The sequence below is a fragment of the Myodes glareolus genome, chromosome 16, assembly GCF_982192425.1.
Source record: "Myodes glareolus chromosome 16, mMyoGla1.1, whole genome shotgun sequence".
Taxonomy (NCBI): domain Eukaryota; kingdom Metazoa; phylum Chordata; class Mammalia; order Rodentia; family Cricetidae; genus Myodes; species Myodes glareolus.
In genome coordinates this window covers 38,628,755-38,651,104 of record NC_142041.1, presented here as the reverse complement: position 1 = coordinate 38,651,104, position 22,350 = coordinate 38,628,755, and the positions used below count along the sequence as shown (strand labels likewise).

General features: G+C 45.5%; 1 protein-coding gene across 3 annotated transcripts in view; it reads right to left on the bottom strand.

The window, feature by feature from the left end:
• The window catches only part of Mob3b (MOB kinase activator 3B), a 197,822-nt gene that overhangs the window by 112,480 nt on the left and 62,992 nt on the right, over window positions 1–22,350 (bottom strand). For all 3 annotated transcript variants that reach the window (XM_048419862.3, XM_048419864.3, XM_048419863.3), the window contains exon 2: window positions 7,030–7,644. In XM_048419862.3, the coding sequence (XP_048275819.1) occupies window positions 7,030–7,447 (418 nt within the window). In that variant the 5' untranslated portion in view covers window positions 7,448–7,644. The remainder of the gene's footprint in view (window positions 1–7,029; window positions 7,645–22,350) is intronic.

Below are 22,350 nucleotides of genomic sequence, written 5' to 3'. Positions count from 1 at the left end.
CCTGGAGTTTTCCAAAGGTTGGAGAGACGCCCTTAAGGGTCTGAGATCCTCATGACATCAACAAAGACTGACAATGTCTGTAAATCGTGCTGAGTCTACAAGTCTGTATTATGATTCTGCAGATATTGTTCATAAACTGTTTAGCAATTTCTAGGCGTATGGATGATAGCTGGGGAGGTGGGAGGGAAGGAAAAGGAGAGCGGAGAAGAGGAAAGGAGGGTCAGTTAGCACAGGAATATCTTCAGTGTCTTTTATGCCCCAGGTTCTAATGTGACCCTACCCCCACCCCACCCGCCATGTTGCCTCCGTTGATCCTTAAAGCTGCCTCACGAGGTCAGAATTATACCCTTGGTTCCCAAACAGAGAAATGGAAATTTGGAGCTAGCACGACCCAGCAGCGTGTAAGCAGCAGAACGAGCTGATTAAAGCCAAGCAGTGCTTTCAGCAGGCTGCAAATACATCTCCCGCCACACGTCCTGTCTTGTCTGTGTCATACAGAACTACTTCAAAATCTGAAAATGCAAGCGAGACATCCAATAAGAAATGGAAGGTAAAATGTAAATGTTAAACAGAACTCCGACTTCTCAAATCCCAAGTCTGAGATGTTCATCGCTGCGTATGTTTTTATTTATTTATTCTTGCCATGGTATGTTGAAAGATGATGAAATCATAGGTAGGAACTGAATGTGACCATGGTGGCGCATGCCTTTGATCCCAGCACTCAGAGAAGGCAGGAAAACCAGGTCAGCCTGGGCTGCATAATAAATGTAGTCTCATGAAATGGGCGGTCAAGGGGATACAACTATTTCCCCAGCGCACTTAGAAAAATATACAGAGTGATTTAGAATAACTAGACATCTGGGCATTACATAAATGGCTCAAGGATGTGGACTCTGTCTGCCTTGCTCTCAGGGTAACTGAAACAAGACCTGATCCCAGGCATACACACACTAAGCACTCACGAAACGAACGAGCGAGTGAGTAACAGCCAGTTGGCAGTCACGGGTCATTGTGGACCAAAAGATGCGTTGGCCTGTGGCCAGTCTCAGAATGGAGCACAGGACATTTGCAGAACCTGAATTGTATTTTCTAGACATCTCAGGGCTGACTTTTGTTTGTTTTTCTAGAAGAGCAATATCAAAGTCAATCATTTTTAAATTTAAAAAAATTAATGAAATTTTCTCTATACTAATCATCCTCCTAAAACTATTGGTTGAGAATCATCCAGCATGGGAACTAATGATATATTCTCTGAATGGTACAGTATGGTAAGCATATAGACTTTTAGCCACCCTTGCTCACACTGACTCCTAAGTTAGGTATCAACTGTACAGTTCAAAGAAAGCCCCTTAGACGCCTGGCAACTAAGATGCAATAGTAACTCCATTGATCTGTCACAAGGACTAAGTGAGATTAGCAGTGGCAGCTATGGCGCAGGCTCTGCAGACATGAATTTGCTTTCCCCCTAACTTTCACTAATCTTCCCCGCTGACTCCATTTATTCTAAAACTGTAGGTGTAGGTGAGATCATGCAATTGTGTCTTACGAACTCTTATTCCGCCTTTACAGAGACTTTTTCAAACTCCATGAGTCAGAGGGTTCTGTTGTCTCCTTTTGTCTGAGCATCAGCTCAACAATGTTCAATCCTGTTATATAACAGTGGAGCAGGGAAGCTGGAACTAGAACAGAGAGACACTTTTGTAATTAGGCAACCGTATTTCTTTTAAGTCTGTGGCTTTCTGTTTTCTGTTTGGGTTGTATCTTTAAGAAGGAGAATCAAAGGGAGGTGGTCCTTGCTTCTGCGGTTACTGCTCTTATAAGGCTTCACCAGAGACATCTGCTGGGTTCCCACCAAAGGAGGCTCGAGGAGAGTTCAAGGGAGAGTGGAGGGGCCTGTGGCTGACGAGGGGCTGCCTGTGCTTGTGTTCCCCCATCTGAAAAAGTATGACTTCTGGCAGCACGCGCTCCTAGTTAAACTGGAATCTAGCAGCAGATGAAGCAGATGAAAGGCTTGCTGTCTTCAGGGTTTCAGTGGTAGAGATCAGCAGCTGTTTATATCCTTCAATACCTAACTAAGGGTGAAGCAGCCACATCTGTCACCACTTTCCGGATCTACTTCCTTGGATCACAGTGGGGAGGTTAAGTTTGAACCCTGCTTGGTTCCCGGGCAGGAACACTGACTGACCAGTGCCCAGGATTCTAATTCTCAGCAGATCTCTCCGTTTCTCATCCTCCCAGGATCTACTTTTTGCCTAAAGTTTTTATTATTATTATTAATTATTATTATTGTTATTATTATTATTATTATTTTATCCTGACACACATCTTGATCGTTTCTGAGAAAGACTCATAACAGCACAAAGATCAAAAGCGAGACAGTAGGATGGACGTAGAGGGAGGCTGAAGGGGACACAGTGGAGTGCACTGGAGGAAGTGCATCTTCTGAAACACAGCACCAATGCCCCAATAGCACCTGAGAACAAACCTCAGCTAAGTCGGACACCGACGAACACTCGTGATGATGGTGGATGCTGGAGCTTTTCACTGACGCCTAGCTTGCCATGTTAGAAATGTTAGAGAATGAAGCCAGGCAGGAAAGAGTTTGCTTGCACCATGAGAACTGGTTTTGATCTATATGTCAAGACAAAACAAAACAACCCAGAGTGACGGCACATGCTTATAATCCCAGTGCTGGAGAAACACAGATGGGTGAATACTTGAAGCTCATTGGCCCAGCCAGCCTGGTCTAACTGGTGAATTCCAGGCCAAGAGAGATCATGTATTAAACAAAGGTAACTAGGGCCTGAGGAGGCATGTCTCAGGTTGTTTTACAACACGTGTGTACGCACACTCACATAGAATCACACAAAAGAAAGGAAATATCTTAGAGTTTTCTTGCTGTGAAGAGACACCATGACCGCAGCAGCTCTTACAAAGGAAAACATTTAACTGGGGTTGGCTTACAGTTTCAGAGGTTCAGTCCCTTATCATCACGGCAGGGAGCAAGGTGGCATGCAGGTAGACATGATACTGGCTACAACTTGATCAGGAAGGCAACAGGAAGTAGACTGTGACACTGGGGGGTATCTTGAGCATAAGAAACCTCAAAGCCCACCCCCACAGTGACATGTTTCCTTCAACAAAGCTACATCTCATCATCGTGTCATGAACTTATGGGACCAATTACATTCAAACTACCACAGAAAACCTCATGGAAATAAGCACTAGGTAAACCAGAGGGGTGGTATGGTGGTTTGAATAGGTATGGCTGGTTTGCTCAGCTGTTTTTTTTTTCTTCTTTAAAGATTTATTTACTTAATTTTTGTGTATGGGTATTTTGCCTGGATGCATCTGCAGATTACATAATTTATGGGTCACATGCAATGCCTAGTGCCACGAATCCCCTGGAACTGGAATTACAGACAGTTTGAACTGCCTTGTGGGTACTGGGAATTGAACCCAGGTCCTCTGGAGGATTAGCCAGTGCTCTTAACTCCTGAGTCATCTCTCCAGTACCTCAGCTGCTTTCTTATAGAACCCAGGAGCACCAGCGAAGGGGTGGCCCCACCTACATGAGCTGGGCCTGCCCACATCAATAACTAATTAAGAAAATGCCCTAAAGATTTGTCTACAGCTGATCTCATGGAGGTAGTTTCTTTCTCTTTCTTTCTTTCTTTCTTTCTTTCTTTCTTTCTTTCTTTCTTTCACTTATTAAAAATTTCCACTTCCTCTCCTTCTCCCATTTCCCTCCAACTCCCCCCACTCTCCCTCCCCTGAGGAAGTTTCTTCATTGAAATATCCTCCTCTCAGATGACTCTAGTTTGTGTCAAGTTGACATAAAACTACCCAGTGGAGTGGACCTTTCTAAACAGAAGACATGTAAGTAACCAATAGGCATATGAAAAAGTAAGGCATATGTTATTCATGTATTCAATCATCAAATATACAAATGGATGCCTGAATAAAGAAAATGTGGCATGTATACATAATGAAATATTTTTCAGTCTTTCAAAGGAAGGAAATCAGGTCTGGAGAGATAGCCCAGTGGTAAAGAGCACTTACTGCTTTGGCAGAGGACTTGGGTTCTGTTACCCAGAACCCACATGGCAGCTCACAACTGCCCATAACTCCAGCTCCTGGGAGTTTGGCATCCTCTTACACATACACATAAATAAAAAAAAGTTAGTCTTAAAAGGCAACCTTAGCCAGGTGTGGTGACACACATTTATGATCCTGCCACTTGGAAGGCTGAAACAGTCCAGGCCAACTAAGGCTATACAGTGAGCTCCAGGCCAACAGGCCTACACATGGGAACTTGTGCCAACTCTCTCTCTGTCTCTCTCTTTCATCATCTACAATAATACATATGAAATTTATGAATCATGGATTAAACTGAGTGCGGTACACAAAGGCAAATATACTATCTTGCTGCACTATCAAAAGACCAAGGCAGTTTCTTTATTCAACCAATGAAAGCAACACATAGACAGAAGAACCTCCTACATCACTATCTTACATGTAGAATCTAAAAATGCCTAGTTCGTAAGAATAGAGTAGAAAGGAAGTTACCAGGGCCTAGCAAGAGATTTTCTTCAAAGGATACAAAATTTCAGCCAAAAAAGGAAAAAGAACAATTGTACAGTATAGTAACTATACTTTTTGTTGTCTGATGTTAAGTTACAGTTTTTTAAGTCTCATTTAAGAAATTCATCATCATCATCATCATCATCATCATCATTATTATTATTATTATTATTATTATTGACAGGGCTAAAGGTTTAAACCCATGCTGGGCAAGTATTCCCCAAGGTCAGGGAATCTGTGTTTTGAATAGAAGGTCCAGATAATGCTGACAACTCTAATCTACTTAAGTTAATATTTCCTTAAAATTAAAAATGCTTCCTGTAAGTAGTGGAACAAGCATCTAATCCCAGCACTCATGAGGGGAGCAGGTAGACCCCTGTGAGTTGGAGACCAGCCTTCCCTACAACAAACAGCCAGAGCCACATAGAGAGAGTCTAAACAAATAAACCAATGACAACTGCGAATGAATTCCATTTTAAAAGAAAGAATAAAGCGCCACATCAAGCATGGAAGCACACATACTGAAAAAGTCTTTTATTGGGGCCAGCAGGTAAGGTGCTTTCCCACAAGCCTGGTCACCTGGTTCTCTCCTGGGATGCACTAGGTTGAAGGAGAGAACCAGTTCTTGCAAGCTGTACTCTGACCTCCACACACACACCTGGCATTTGCCTTCACACACATGCAGACAGACAAAGTATTTAAAATAACACACTTTAAAGTCTTCTTCTTGGAAATCCCTAAAATGCACATCAACATACTAAGAACCCTGTGCTGAAAGACAAATCCTCAGCTTCCTCCGAATTTCCTGAACTTGTTTTTTTTTCTCAGAAGGAATCTTGCTAAGACTCCTCAGAACATCGATGCTGTGGAGCAAAGAGACAGAGAATGCAGTCTGTATGCAAAATGATGAAGGAAACACTTAGAAAAGAAAGCACTATTATTTTCTACGGAGAACACAGTCTAAAGTCACCTGTGATGCTCTCTGTTCCCCAAACAGATATCCATAAGCTGCCTCCCTCTCAAGCAACCCAGGGGTGCTGTACTGAGAAATTCGCTCTGCAGCTCAAAGAGGCCATGGCGGCAGTGCCCAGAGTTCTGAGGACCCTGAAGCCAACACCAGAAGGATGATACCGTATCATTCTTGCTATTGAGCACTCTGTACATGACATTAACAGTTCTCCCAGCAGAAGCAGCCTCTAATAGTAAAATGAAAGTGCATGAAGACAAGAATGAAGGATTTCCCACTCTTCAGAGATGTGGAATATCTACGGGGGGGGGAGGGGAGGTTCCTGGGAAACTCCTAGGCAATACTGAACACCTCACCTCCTTTCTGGCAACAAGAGATAGGAGAGGAAAGCATGAAGGGACTAGACAAGTTAAGGCAAAGCCAGGACTCTGAAAAACGGGTTTAAGTGCTGAATACTTCGAGATACACCACACCGCACCAATCAATTTAAGTCCTTTTTTCCCAATATAAACCTAATTATTTCCATACATCCCTTCTCATCTTGAGGACACCTCTCCATCTGCAAAGATTTCAACAGACTTCATCATGTGTTCTCATGTGCATACATCACGTACTACACACATCTTTTTCTTGTCCTCTCCCGATAGGACAAGAGTCGTTCATCTTGGAAATGTTCGTGAGTGCCCATGCAGGCTCTGTGCTAAGAACTGGAAACACGGCCAAAGAAACAAGAGTTCTCATTCCTGCTGAGCCTTGGATGTGAAGCAATGGATTCCATACCCAGCTTATCCATACATAGAAATCCAATAGCTAGCCATGCAAAGAGGAAGGAAGGACTGAGTCCAAACCCTTATGTTGTGTGGCTGATAGCACAACACAAGCCAAAATATCTGCATTTCAAATGTTCCAGTCTGTCTGACAGTTAAGAGAGTTACCAGTATAGCCTGAAAATGCAGTAACCGTGATTAGAAGAGAGGCAAATGCCAGGATCTTTATTTCCCCAGGATATGAACCCCTGTGGGCTTGTTGCCCAACTAATTTGTAGATTCCCATAATGTGATTTTTAGTCTTAAAAAGTTAATACCAACAGTAGTCACATCCCAATCAATGCAACCTTGCATATCAATTAGCCAAAACCCAAAAATCTTACCAGGCTGAGTAGAATTGGAGTCTAGCCCTAAGAAAGCCAAGAAGATCCTATCTAACATTTTCCTAACACTCCCAAGCATGTAGAATGTATACCACTGGACTCCACAAAATCACAAATAGACAGACCATGAATGACCTCCTCCCATTTTAATCAGATTCATATGTATTAGATATATAGCTGATGGAATTTAGCTATATATTGACGTGGGTGCGATCTAGTTAGTATTCAAAGACAGTGTAAGACTCATACTGTGAAAATTTTATCACCCCTGGACGAAATGGGACAAAAATATCAATAAAAACAAACGTTAAAATTTCGAGGCACTCACCAACACATGTCGGAAATATGTCCTCATTGTTGATCTGGACTTCAATCCAATCCATAAGCAGGTTCATGTACTGGGGAGCTGGTAGTGCAGTTGGCTTCTTATACTTGAGGTCATCCTGCCACCGGTACTCGTATTTGGGACCCCCTGACATCACGGGGCAGGTCCGCTCAGTGCAGAACTCACAGATGGTGCCGTAGATGAGGTTGATGCGATTGAAGAAGTCCACCACATGCACAGCCACCCAGTCATTCTGATCCTCCCCGCTGGGTAACTGCACAGCTGCTCGCAGGTCCACGCCCGAGTTGAGGGATGCCTGAGCTCGTTTATGCAGCTCAAACCTCTGTGTGCCAGGTTCAAACTTCCTCTTGGGCCGGAAGGTCTTGTCCTTGTTGAACACTTGCTTCAAGGCAATAGACATGGTCTCCTCCTTGTCTTCCTTCCTTTTGCAGGAAGCAAAAAGGCACGTGGGACTTTTCAGTGAGAGATCACAGCCCAACAGAGTTTTCCACTGCCAGCCCTCAGGCCCCAGTCTTGCAGCCTGCAGTTTAACTCGATTTTAAATGGCTCCTTCCATCTTCCTCTTAAATGATCTCCAAGGGAACCTCATGTTCCTTTCTAAAGGCGGAAAAGAAAAGGGAACTTATGAGTGCTCAGTTTGCGTGTAAGAACGAACAAAGGCGTAGGAAAATTTCCACCTTACATTCCTGGCTGTGCTTAGTTCCTATGGGTCTAGTATATGAATGCAGAGGTTAAACTATTGCCCCTGCAGGCTGCACTGGTACTGCGAGCTACGTAAACAACAAAAGAAGAAAGGGTGCTACCCTTTTGTTCTGTGTGGTCCCTGTCAAATCTTTGCTGGCTCTTCTCTGTTTGATCCAAAGCTAAGGGCTTTTCCAAGGTGCCAAAAAAAGAGTGTATTGGGCAATGATTCAGTCCTATTGCATGTCTATTCCTTTTTGGAGACTAATGAGTCAGCATAGATTGTCTCTGACTTCACAAAGAGAGACGGTGGGACCAGGTGACTATCATACCAGGAGCCTAAAAGGAACCAGGGGTCTGCTAGATATGCAAGAAGTGGTGAAAGTGGTCAACTTAAGCCCTTGGGGGTCATATATAATGCAGTTAAGAAAGCTGAAGAGAAAAACTGAGAAAGAGACAGAGACAGAGACAGAGAGAAATATGAAAGAAACACGAAGGGAGAACAAAGAGGGGGAGAAAGAGAAAGAATAGGATGGGGGAGAAGGGAGAAGAGGAGGAAGAGGAGGGAAGGAGGGAGAGGAGGAAGAGGAGAGAATGAGGAAAAAGGAGAGGAGGAGAAAGAGGAGAGGAGGAGGAAGAGGAGAGAAGGAGGAAGAAGGGAGAGGAGGAGGAAGAGGAGGAGGGAAGGAGGTACTGCAACAGTGGCTATTGCAACAGAGAAACAAACAGAACACACGCCCAAGTTGCCATGGGGAGAAGAACACAGGAAGAAGAGGCTCCTTTAGCTCCAGGCAATCTAGAAAACCATCCCATTTCTTACCTTTGAAATGCATTTGTTCTCCCAGGATTGGTCGAACAAATCGATTTTAAATTCTGCTGACTTTAAGTTAGCGGTTTCTTTGCCAGGAGCCCTGACTACGACAGCAGTTGTCACCTCTACACAACGCCATCCTTTATGTGCCTAATGCCACTCCCAGGAGCCCTTTGGAACGGAGCTGTTCAGCAGAACTCGCTCATGGCGAGGAACATGTTAGATGCACTTGTGATACAATGTGGTCCCCCACCATCCACACACGCAGTCTTGTACGTAGACAGTGTGACTCGGGAGCGGAATTTTATAATCTACCCTACTTTAATTAACTTAAATTTATTTGACCATGCATGTCTCGTGGGTGCCACAAGGACAGGGAAAACTTGAAAGCCTAATGTTGTCCATTATTTCAGTTGACTCTCAAAACCCTAGCAAGATCTGCAGAGTCAATGGAAGATGTGCAGACTCACAGCAAGTATTCTTCATGGATCCCTAGGTGACAGAATTACCAGCTTGACAATATCCGTGGCTAGCAGGAGGCACAGCCGGCACCAAGTTTGGTTTGTTGGCCCCTTGTAAAGATACTTTCCACATGGCCCCACACCCTGGGCTGTGATGGATTTTATCCTGCCTTTCCTACTGGCTTATGAAGCTCCCTACCCAGAGCTCAGTTCCCGTTCCATTTTATACACACATTCCCCAGAAACTGCCAATAAAGGGTGGGTTGAGGTGAAGGCTGTGTGGGGCTTTGACACAAAAGATTACAATAGGTCCACTTGAACCACAGTAAAGTGACCCCAGAGCTGAGGCCAGCATCAGAAGAGCCGGCACAGAATCCGTCACAGAGCACAAGCTCTCTGAGCTGCTTCTTCACACACAGAAGGGGTTCTGCCACTTCCCACGTCTGAACATGACCTGTTAAGCCATCAATACAGGAAGGAGCTCCTGAGATATCTTTCAAAATTTTAAATTAGCACGCACAGTATTAGGTCCTATCATGGCATTTCCCAACAAAATCAGTTTCTGATATTTCCCCCTGAGAGCTCGGATCCCCTCCGACAAGGCTCTTTGCTCAGTGCGGTCATGGTCCTGCTACCAGGTGCCTCTTCCTGTGCCCGCCACAGCCCAGTACTCAATCCCCTGTCCTCTCCACCCTTCTCCTAATAGCTTTTCCCCGGAATGCCACATCTGGGCAGGAAGCATAGGCTCCCTGCTCCCACACAAAAACAAACAAACAAACAAAAATTCATATGGAAAATATCACGTGACACCCAGCCTGAGATCTTCTATGAAGTCATACTCCAGGATACTCTGATCTATCAACTACATGGCTATCAATACAAAAGTCTTCAAACTCTAGGGTGTGGACAGGTGCAATCTCTCTTTAAATGGCAACCTTCTTGCGTGGGGGGGGGGGTCAGGGGAGTTATAAGCTCGGTAGCAGAGCATGTGCCCAGAATGCATAAGGCAGTAGATTGAAGTCCAGGGCCACAGAAAAATGAAGGGAGGGGATGAGAGAGAGAAGCGAGGGAGAGTGGGAAGGAGGGGGGGGGGGAGAAGGAAGTGAGGGAGGAAGAATGGAAGGTGGGCTCCTTGAAGATTTAGTTTGCCTGAAAAGAGTCTGAAGAAACCTGAACCCCTAAAAAGGTCATTACCAAGATAAATGCAGAAGAGAGGAGTTGGGAGTTAGAGGAGCAATGGAGAGACTTTTTCCTTCTTTTTCCTCACTAAATCAACACCTGTCCCTCTATACAGCACATCAGTGACAGGTGGCACCCTCCCTTTAGCAAAGAAGACTGGCTGGTAACTAGGGGCCTGTCAACTCCCATGGTCCTTAGAACCATCCACTGGTAACAAGGGGCCCATCGAATCCCATGGTCCTTAGGGCCAACCACTGGTAACAAGGGGCCCAACAAATCCCATGGTCCTTAGGGCCATCCTCTTCCCCCGACTCCATGACCCTTAGTACCCCTGCACGCTGCTTGTGTAGTCTGTAGTGTCTACTTTCATGGAAACCATCAACAGAGCTGTCTGACATCCCAGAGGGAAACACATGAATAAGAACTTTCTCAGCCAGGCGGTGGTGGCACACCCCTCTAATCCCACCAGAAGCAGGCAGATCTCTATGAGTCTAAGGTCTACAGAATGAGTTCCAGCAAAGCCAAGGTTACATAGAGACAAGCCTGTCTCCAACCCCCACCCCAAAAGAACTTACGCATTAGTTTCAAGTGATTGCCACAAACATGTCAAAAAAGAGCCAAACCTTGCTAAAATTTTGGGTATGTTTTCTTTATTCCAGTTATATTTAAGCAATCGATTTCAAGATCCCAGTCTCTTTAATTGGAGGGACATTTATCCCAAACTTTAATCAGGTTTAAAATCACTGTCTTGAGGCTAGGGAGATGGATCATTGGGTAAGAGTGCTTTCTAAGCAAGTATGAAGTCTTTAGCTTAGACCCCAAACATCCACTTACAAGTAAGGGTGTGGCCAAGTGCATGAGCAACCCCACCTAGTGCTTCCTGGGTCAGGAGGTAGAGGAGTAGGGTAGCAACAGGAGGATTGCCAGGTTCTGTGAGCCACTGATGGAAAGCAAGCACCGACTTTCTCCTGTGGCCTGTGCAAAGGCATCCATGGGTGTATAAATTCTCTCTCTCTCTCTATGGTCTTTTTTGCCCTCTTGGCACCTTTGATGAAAGAAAAGCACCTATATTTGTTATTATTATTGTTTTTCGAGACAGGGTTCCTTTATGTAGCTCTGGCTGTCCTGGAACTCACTCTGTAGACCTGGGCTGGCCTAGAACTCACAGATATCCGCCTGCTTCTGCCTCCTGTGTACTAGGATCAAATCACCGCCCAGCTGAAGAGAAGCATCTTCGGATGTTTATTTCTAAAGTAAATTCCTGAACTGGACGCTTGCAATTAAACTCCACTCTGCTCTGGATCCTTCACTAACATTTCTAGCTCTTGACTCATTTCTTTGCTGGTGTGGGAGGTCCTTCTGTCAATGTGTTGCTTTCATTGGTTAATGAAAAAAGAAACTGCCTTGGCCTGATGGGGAAGAACTTAGGTAGGCGGGGAAGATGGAACTGAATTCTGGGAGGAAGAAAGCAGAGGCAGGGAGACGCCATGGATCCGCCGCCTGAGTAAAACATGCAGCCACAACTTAGCTGGTAAGCCACTGCCATGTGGCGATACACAGATTACTAGAAATGGGTTAAATTAATGTAAGAGTTAGCCAATAAGAAGTTGGAACTAATGGGTCAAGCAGCGGTTTAATGCATACAGTTTCTGTATGGTTATTTTGGAGCTAAGCTACCTGGGCGCGTGGGATGAACAAGCGGGCCCTCCTCCAGCACTTTGCCCCTGAATGCACACGAAGCTGTTCTCACTGCAGCTCTTTAAAGATCCCACGGACATCTTCAGGTGCACATGGAGCACCTCACATCCAGGATCAGAGGAAGTGCAGAGCATGTGGAGAGCTGGTCTCCTGGCACCGAGGCCACACCATCACACATGCTGATGTGGGCAAGACGTGGGAATGCCTCTGCTGGTTTGATTTTTCATTTACAATGGAGTTGTTCTGAGGAGTTGGCCAGATGAGTTTCCCACATGTAAAGACAAGGCCGGCCCATCGGGACGGATGAGAAAAGATCCATTACACCTCTGACCGCTAAACGAGCGCGTCCATCAACATACTTTTCAAGGTCCCAGAGCTTTGTTGGTGTACAGACCCAAAGGATGGATGTACCCAGCCTTCCTTTCCAACCCCTGTCCACGTGGAGACCCTGCCCATAGTGTATTCTTCCACCCCATTCAATGGTTGCAGCTAGCCAAGCTTCTGATCTCAGATATTTGTGAAACTGTCTTGAGGATCAAAAGTTCAAGGCTAGCCTGAGTAACTTAGCAAGTGCCTGTCTCGAAAGTTTTTATAAAACAAATGAAAGGTTAGAGACGTAACTCAGTGCCAAGGTACTTTCCCAACAAGTACAAAGTCCTGGGTTCAAGCCCCAGCACTCTTATAAAAACCAGACATAGTGCTTATTACACACTAACATGGTGACCTGAGGTTATGTTTAAATACGGATAGATGCTTCAAGGTTTGTACTTCAGACAAGCCCCAAATAACATCAGAGCTATACACAGAGGTGACACTGACTATCACAGAAGGGGGTATGTTAAAAAAAGGAGGCTCTCTGGCTTCCCCCCGACCAGCAGCTCTAAACCTGCACATTAACAACATCTCAGAAACAAACGTGAAGCCCTAGGTAGGACATGGCGGGCTGGACCACTAAAGGGATAAAGACATATGCTTGGTCTTGTGATTTTGCCAACAGTTTGTTCATACACAGAGTCTGCACTTGAGTGTGCATGTGTTGAGAAAGAGTGAGAAGACCTGAATGTTTTCAACTCGGTGGCTTTGCCTGTGGGGGATGGGGGTGCAGGGGGTGGTAGGAGCATTCTGATCTAGGTGGGTCTGGATAGTAGACCACCAAGCACCTTCAGGCCTCTGGGAAAACTGTTGTGTGATATCACACAGAGAGTGGCTACTGCCACTGCAGCCGTATGCCAGAAGTTTCTTAGGCTAATAATGACATAGTGGTTATTCACTGTCTTTGTCCAATGTCCAGAAAAAGGAAAAAAAAAAAAGGAACAAGTAATAAGTTTTGAGCCCTGGAAAGTAACACTAAGAAAATTTAGTTATGAATAGCATCCATCGTAATGCAAGTTTTCAATAAATATTTGAAACCAATTGCTCATTAATTGAAAAACAGTTACTAAGGCCCATTTATTCAGAAGACACAGGACTAGGGAGCAAGGATGCAGAATTAATTAAAATTTGGCCTCCAACTATGAAGACCTCACAATTCAGTGTTCAATTTGGGGTCAGTCTAAACTTTTGCTTTTCATACCAAAGTCTAACACACAAATGTGGACGTGGATGCCGTCCCTTCAGTGTGTCACTTGACTTAGGAATGAAGAGGGCACAAGGTCTCTGGAAATAGAAAAGCAGAAATCCAAACAAAAAGCGTAAAACTGGCAGTCACTCCATGTGTTCTCCATATTTTCTGCTTAATAGATCAACTTTAGCAATAAAACACATGCCCAATAAAAATATGCAGTGAGAACTCTGCTGAACTGGGGGGGGGGATGTTGACAAGGTTGCTAAGCAACGCTGGCAGGGAAATGGGAAGGAAGTTCTTATTTTTCTTTTCCTATTGATGTCTTCTGCCACATTAGTTGAAAAATCAGAGTCCTTGCCAGGGATCAAGGAAGAAATAGAACAACTCTCCCACTGACCCCTGGGAAATGCACCTTCTCTGGCAGCGACCTCCTCTAACGGGCCATCCCGGTGAAGCAGAAGGGTGAGAGTGACCGAAAGGAACAAAGCTGACCGATGCTAGCAGTCAGAAGTAGATGGTGGGGGAGAAGTCCACCATGTCATCCCTGAGCTGGAGGGTGCCTCTGGGCATGACAACTGACTACAGACAAGCCACAAGAAAAATGCCCCAAACACCCCACACAGAGGAGGTACAATCTGACTCTTGCCTTATTGGATTCTAAGAAGCTGGGACGGCATTGGGCACAGACTTCACAGATTTGTTGAGAACAGGGATAAACAACAGCGAGAAAAAAAAAAATTTCACTAAACCAGAACCACAGAAGTTAAACCAAATTGCAGCTCCTGATTGGAGTCATTTGGGGATTCGACCTCAGCCTGGGTAAGCTCACAGTCAGTGGCTGGATCTGAATGTACCAGGGAGGCTCTGTCGTGACATGCCAGTCTCCCCCAGAACAGGACACCTGTCCACTTACCTTTCCGTGGCTCCTCCTGTCCACACGGCTATTCGAAATTCTAGTCTCAGAGTTAAAGACCAAGTCTGGCATCGCTTTACCAATATATTTTCCTCTCTGTGGCTGGACCAGTCTACAGAACTTTCCTCTTCCTCTGTCAATACTGAATAAATTAGGTTGTAAGTGGTGGTGGTAGTGGTGGTGTGTGTGTGTGTGTATGTGTGTGTGTGTGTGTGTGCGCACAAGTACACCTGTGTGCCCGTGTGCTTGGAGGTTCGAGAAGGATGTCAAGTGTCCTGCTTTATCATGCTCCATCTTATTTGAGAGAGTTTTCATGGAACCTGGAATGAAGCTGTCACCCAGCAACCTCAGAGCTTGTCCTGTTTCCATCTCCTCACAGCACCGGGGCTCTAGGATCCCAGACAATCAAACCGTTTTTCAGTCGGGTGTCTTAGCTGTTTTACTATTCCTGTGATAAGATACCATGACCAAGGCAACTTGCCAAGGAAAGTGGCTATTGGGGCTTACAGTTTCAGAGACAGCAGGCAGGAAGGTACAACGCTGGAGTAGTAGCTCAGAGCTCACATCTTGAGACACATCCCTAAAAGGGGGGGGGATGGGGATGGGACGGGACGCAGAAATCTTTTGAAACTTTTAAGTCTGCCCTTAGTGATACACTTGTTCCAACAAGACTGCACTTTCTCACCCCTCCCAAACAATTCTACCAAATGGGGACCAAGTATTGAAATAGATGAGCCTATGGAGGCCATTCTCATTTGCTACAATGAGTTCTGGGGGTTTGAACTCAAGTCCTTACACCTGCACAGCAAAAATTCTTGTTTCCTCAGCCACACACAGCCCTGTGTGTTTATAAGTAAAATGGACGTCGCCTGATGGTCTCTAAAGGATGTGTTGGCTGATTTCTTTCTACCAACTTTTAGGTATCCTTGCCTGAGAAGTAGTTTTGTTACCCCCATCCCATCCCCAGCACACCTTCCGAACTCAGAGCTGCTTCATCCATGCGTTTTGTTTGTTTGTTTTTGATTAGGTGAGAGAAACACTGTTGCCGCTCTATAATTTTCAAAGACGTGCATGGCTTCAGAAACCAGTGTTTCTAAACACAGATGAAATCAGTAAGAGCGGGTGCAGCCCTGTATAAACCTGTACCATGACTCGCATTGCCCATCATCCTTGGCTCTTCAATGGCCATTCATACTCCTTGACATTTTCTCTGTTTATTTACTTGGCCAACAGTACAGATATTCTAAAAATTTGATTATCTCAAAAACGAATGCATCACATGCCACCAATGTCAAAGCATCAACGCTGTAGCAGCAACAACAACCACAGTCGTGGGTCAGTGCAGGGCAGGTGGCTTAGAAACAACCCACAGTGGTGCAAATGATTCACCATTCCCCAGACTCAGAAACAGCACTGTTCAAAAGGGGACCCAGTGCTGGAAAGAGAAGGAATGAGATACAATGAGATGAGGTTCAACACACTCCACAGAAGACAGAAGACAGAAGACAGAAGACAGAAGACAGAATTTCATCTATGTGTGTTCTTAAATAAAGGCCTTGTGGATGCCAGGATGGGGTAGCTGGGATTACCAGACATGAGGATGATGGGGCTCTTTGGTCTAACCTTAAATAAGCCTGAGTACTGAGAAAGCTCAGTTGGCCATTTGGATTTTATAAAAGATATTCTGATAATTTTATTACACACACAGAGAGAGGGAGGGAGGGAGAGAAAGACAGAGAGGGAGGGAGAGAGAGGGATGGAGAGAGAGGGATGGAGAGAGAGAGAGAGAGAGAGAGAGAGATTTTGAGACAGGGTCTCACTATGTAGCTCTGACTGGCCTCAAACTCAGAGCTCCACCTGCCTCTACCTCCCAAGTGCTAAGTAGTGTACCAGTATGCCCAGCACAGATTATTTATTTATTTAATGTCTGCTGGTGGTTTGTTGTTGTTGTTGTTTTGTCTGTAAACATGTCTGCACACCGCAAGAGGGCATCGGATCCCATGGGACTTTGGTTATAGACAACTGTGAGCTGACCTGTGGGTGCTGGGAGTTGAACTCAGGACCTCTGGAAGAGCAACCCTTAACTCTTAACTGCGGAACCACCTCTCTTAGCCCTGATGATTTTATTATCACTTTAAAGAAATTGAGAAAGACAAAAGTTCCAAGTTGGTAAAACCTGTTATATTATTTCCACACCTTTTGGTTCTCAGGAAAATACTCATTCTGTGACCTTAAAAAACACGTGATTTTGAAACACAGTTATCTATGTTGAGAAAGGTAGGAGGAAGATCAGCGAGTGTTGTGTGGAAGATAAAGGTAATATAATGGCTGAAATAAAAAAATTAATGTAGGCAAAAATATGTAAGCATTTTTACATTTTGAATTACAGGTATTTAGCTGGTAGTGTGACAGCTCAGAACCTCAACAGATGAGACGAAGCTTGTTGTCAACTATCATTTCCCACTCTGTTTTTGAAACAAGGAATGACAGCTGTTTCTTGGAGAAGTATGGCTTCAGAGCAAAAACGTTCAGACTTAAGAAACTCAGTTCCTGTGGCTGTCAACAGGCATATTTACCCTCAGCCATTCTAAGTGAATTTGAGTCTCAGGGGCTGGAAAAGTTTTATTTCTGGTTTGAGGGGAGCTGATGTGTGACATCTGGAACCACTGCAAGCGATTTCTGAAGGGGGCAGGGAAGTCAACACAGGCGGAAAGACTGGAAATTGGAAAATGCAGCTCTCATTTTCCAAAGAGCACAGCGCTCAGCTTGGGGGGGGTGGCGGGGAGAGTTAAAGCTGAGTTCAACTCTCAGCTAAAACTTTGACAGTTCAACTTTGCATTCGCAGGCAATGTTTCAAGGCAGTCAGGGCCATTGCAGGTTGGTGGGAGACTAGCAGGCGGAGGTGTGTTCAGGTGTGTCCAACCTGCGGTCCACCTGACACCACTCCAGCACAGTTAGGAGTCACAGCCTGGCACATTGTTGAGGGCAAGGATGTCTCACTGGATCAAAGGTGAGACAGTCCCAGTAGTGGATTCTGCACATAGCAGGTACTTTAAAAAAGTGTTATCATCTGATTCACATCATGATGCGTATTTTCATGCAAAGGTCGGTTCCTAGGGAATCAAACAGACCCAGGGGTCTATCTTAGGATACTGAAAATTTGATTCTACTGAATCACATCACAGTGAGCAGCAGGCTCAGCCAGCATTGATTGACAACTTACTGGTTATTTTAACTATCACAATCCAATGCCCAGGTCTTATTATTAGTTCTATTTTACACTATTAAAAAATAATGGGAAGACATAATATGCAAATTTTATTGCACAAGCTGGGTGCAGTGACACACTTTTAATTCCAGCCCTTGGGAGGCAGAGACAAACTGATCTTGGTGAGTTCACCCTCTGTTCTATATAGAGAGCCCCAGGATAGCCAGGGCTGCCTACTGAGGCACTGCCTTAAATGACAATCAACAACAACAAGAAACCACTGGTCTTTGACCCACAAGCCAGCTGGATGGTTCAAAAACAAAGAGAGCAGAGGAAGCTAACTCCTGTTTGCTGGTGTCAGGGAAGGAGAGGGGAGAAGCAGGTGAGCCCTGCATGCTGTCCTGAGATGCACAGAAGGGGGAGGGAGGAGGGTGAGTGGGTGAGCGGGAGGGGAATGGGAGGAGGGGAGGAAGTCTAAATTTCTTAATGGAAAAATAAATAAATAAAAAGAAAGAAAGAAAGGAAAGAAAGAAAGAAAGGAAGGAAGGAAGGAAGAAAAGAAAAGAAAGAAAAAGAACTGTAGTCCTGAGTCAGCTGATCCTGAGTCAGCTGACTACGGCTTAGAACAAGGCGACTTTTACCAGCTTCCGCTCTGCCTTTGTTAAAGATAATGGTGATATCATTCAAGGTATTGTGGGAATTAAGAGCTCACGTCTGCGGAAGCTCAAACACGCGGAAACAGCTATGGCAGGCACAGTGACTGGCGCTGAGGGAGCTACACCTTCAGATCCAGCACCTGGGAGGGACACAAGGCACAGAAGGTGCTTCGGGGCAATGCAGGTGCACTCTGGGAAAGGCAGAAAGGCAAGGGGGACCTGGAAAGGCTTGAAAGGAGAAATCAAATGCCTCCTTCTTGTGTGATTTGGGTGGGCTTTTAATTATCAGGCCAAGGGAAAGAATATTAATCTGAGCAAGATAACCTCAATATTCTCCTACATTTAAAATACATTTATGGGACTGGAAATGTGGCTTAGTTAAGAGCATATACTACTCTTGCAGAGGGAATAGGTTCAGTACCTAACACTCAAAGCAGCAGGTGGTTCACGACTACCTGTATCTCCAGCTTCAGGGGAATGTAACACCTTCTGGCCTGCTCAGATACCTGCACATAAATTCACACAAGCATACAGATATGCACATACATTAAATATATAATATAAATATATATATATATATATATTTAAAAAGCCCTCATTATGAGGGCTTTTCGGTATGTTTTGCCTGTAAGAAAATCTAGTGTGCATGGTTTATGTCATGGATTTGGGTATAGCAGGGCAAATTATATTTCGCCTGCCCTTCCACTAATCCTTCACACACACTTCTGAGATCTTAACCTTTTTGCACACTTCTGAGATCTTAACCTTAACGGTTGCACATAGCCATTAAGCACAACCCAGCTGCAACCTCCTGTTCTAGCAGGAACAACTCCCAGCACTGTATACAAAGTTTCTCTGTTAGCAGAAGAGAGAGGCCGTGCTGGAGGAAGAGGGCCACACAGCCTTAGAAACAGGAGCGAACAGACAGCGGCCGGCACTGCGCTCTCGGATGCAAACTAGCAGGAAGCAGAGAAGCCTGAGCGAAAAGGGAGACAGATAATTCATGGGCCATCCACTCTAGCCTCCTGAACATGACCATAACAAGTAAAACTAGGGAGAAAACTGAGCCCAGCAGTAACTGGCAACCCCGTGACAACCACAAAAGGCTGGGGGTGGGGTCACCATCCTAATTTCAGAGTCACGCAAAGATGCGTCCATGCTTAGTTACTCTTCCGAGGTGAAGCGGTTACCTGAGGTACCACTAGAGGTATCACAGTGTTTTGGGGGGACAAAGGAGGTAAGGTTAGTAAAGACAGACAAGCACCAGGTAGAAATGCATTGACCCAGATTTCTCACGTTACCGGGTCTCAGGCTTCCTGACGCGCGGAAGCGCCATCGTCTAGTCTCTGACTCATACCCTGTAGGACTTCAGAATCTCAGTCTCCAATGCGCAAAGTCTCAGATAGAGCTGGGGGGCAGCATCCTTTGCTCACCTGAGGTGTTTATGAAGATGAACTTTCCCCCAAAGTCCGCTGCCAGACCACCTCTGCCCTAACGTTACCTGGGGGGGGGGGGGGAGGGTTGTTGCTAACTATGAGAACAACAAAACAAACTGGGCATGCTCAGTGACTCAGCCTTACTTTTCTTCCCCTCAGGAAAAGTCTACCTTCAGGAAGAATGCTATTTCCTGCTACCCAGTTCCCCGATGCTTGCGTCAAAGAGCCGCTCTATCTGCCACTGCAAGGAGAAATATAGGTGCATTTGGGATTTAGGTTCCCAGGCTACAGACCTAGGGCTGTATTTTCCGCTTGATTTGGTCAAGCTTCAGTTTCTGTTGCTGTGATAAGCAGGGCCAGCAGGACCACGGAACAGTTCATTAGCTTCACTGGGTTACAGTGAGTTATCATTGGAGGAAGCCAAGGGAGGAACTTTGTGGCAGGAGCTGAAGCAGACAGCTGAGGAACGTTGTTCAGTGGTCTGCTTCTTCTGGCTTACACAGCTACCTTCCTTGTCCAACCCAGGACCACAGTCGCAGGGATGGCCCCACCTAGAGTAATTAGCAGTTAAGGAAATACCCCAGAGACCCATCTGATAGAGGCAATTCTTCAGGGGAGGCTCCTTCATAGGTGTGTCAAGTTGGAAACTGATACTAACTGTGGCACTTCCGGAAGACATAAAGTTGAGGTCAAGTGTGTTGGTGCACACCTGCAATCCACAGGCTGCAGTTGCTGAGCCAGGATAATTGAGAGTTCAGCGGCAACCTGGTCTACACAGATAGCCCAGAAATAAAATAAGGAATAAATAAAAAATACAAAAATAAAAATGGATATTTTGGTTTTTTTTTTAAATTGTTGTTGGTGGTGGTGATTAGTTTTTGCAAGACTGCAAAGGTCTATTTTTGCTATTCTGTAGTTTAAATTAGTTTTCCATCTGCTTTTCTTACCAACGTCCTCAAAGTCAGGTGGAGAGAAATGGTATTCCTTGTCTATTGGGGAGCCCGGAGACTCCGTGTGAACCTGAACAGACTGACTTGGCCACACAAACTTACCTGTTTCTCGGCAGAGACCTGGGACAAAACTCAGGGAGGACTTGACATTGTAACTTTCTCGCCAGTGGAAGCTCGTTCGCCACCCAATAGGAAGCACAGTTTTCCCGTCAGTTTTCTGGTCACAGCTGCCAGCTCACTGGGTGGGAACACCCAGCGGACCTTGTATCTGTGAGTCAACTCCAGGTCCCACAGCCCCATCTAGTCCAGGACCTCCACTCAACAACCTGGTACTGGAAGGGACTGGGGAAACCTTCCAGCCGTCCAGGTAAGGCCACTCCTCTGCTCTGCCTCAGTTTTCTCCAAACTCTCTCAGTTCCAGTCAGTGGTGAAGTAGGAGGGAGGAGGCAGAAAAAGAAAAAGAGATGGCTGGTGCGTGCTGCACGTATCTGGCCGGCAGCATCGTCTGGTCCACGGCACGTATCACGCCGCAGCATCTGGTCCACGCACTCATGACTTCAAACACCACTGTGCGCTCCACTTCCTGTGGCCAGTCACTCCTTAGATAACTCCGCCACAAGTACCTCACACGGGACAGCACAAACAGAACTCGGGAGCCTTTTGCGGTTCAGCTATTTATCTAGATAATTGCTGCTCAAATACCAGGCAGATAAACAGTTCTTTCTCCTGTCAACAGAACCACGCACGCTCTCATACTCCTGATTCACAACCTACAAAAGAAACTCTTTCAGAAAACAGACGCCTCTCGCAAAGCCACGCTGTTTTTCAGGTCAGTGTAAACAGCTGCATATTTTCACGTTGCAACATTGGGTAAGAAGTCAACCCCTCCGGGCAAATGCACGCACGGCTCAAGACTTGAATAATACAGGCAAGAGCTGAGAAATGGCTCCGTGGGTAAGAACACGTACAAGCACCAGGACCTTAGTTTGAATCTCCCAAACCGATGGAAAAGCCAGATATGGCCACATACACCGGCAACCTCATCTCTGGGGAGTAGAACCAAGAGAGTTCATCACTCGGGGTCAGTGGCCAACTAGCCTAGCGAAAAGAAAAGAAAACACCAAGCAACAGGGAGCTAGCTCCTCCAGGTTCAGAAAAAGACCCTGTCTCGAGGAAACACGGCAAGAGCGATAAAGCCCGACAGAGAGATAGCTCTCCTCGGGCCTTTCTGCCCATGTGTACCCCAACCCCATGCATCACACACGCACACCCCGAAAACACCACTACCAGCAAACCCTTAGGGAAGATCTTTGTATAGACTTTCTGTGGTGTTGTGGTGATTTCTACAGGGAGCCTGCCCCCTTGCCTCCTGCTACTTCAGTTACTGCAAAGCCCACTGATGATTGGTTGCTCTCTCACTGGTTCTTACCGCTGCATCTGCCTTTCCTCCCATCCCTCCCCTGTGCCTCTAAACAGCATCCTGATAGATACGATCCCTCTGGAGCTCTGATCCTCCTGCCCACTCCCACAAGCATGACAGGGAATTGTTAGTGATAAGATTTCACAACAGGAAGGTCTCTTGAAAACTTGTTTAATCCAATCCAACTTCTTTTTGTTTGTTTGTTTTTTGTTTTTTGAGACAGGGTTTCTCTGTGTAACAGTCCTCACTGTCCAGGAACTCACTGTAGACCAGGCTGGCCTTGAACTCACTGAGAGACGCCTGCTTCCCAAGCGCTATTAACCAAA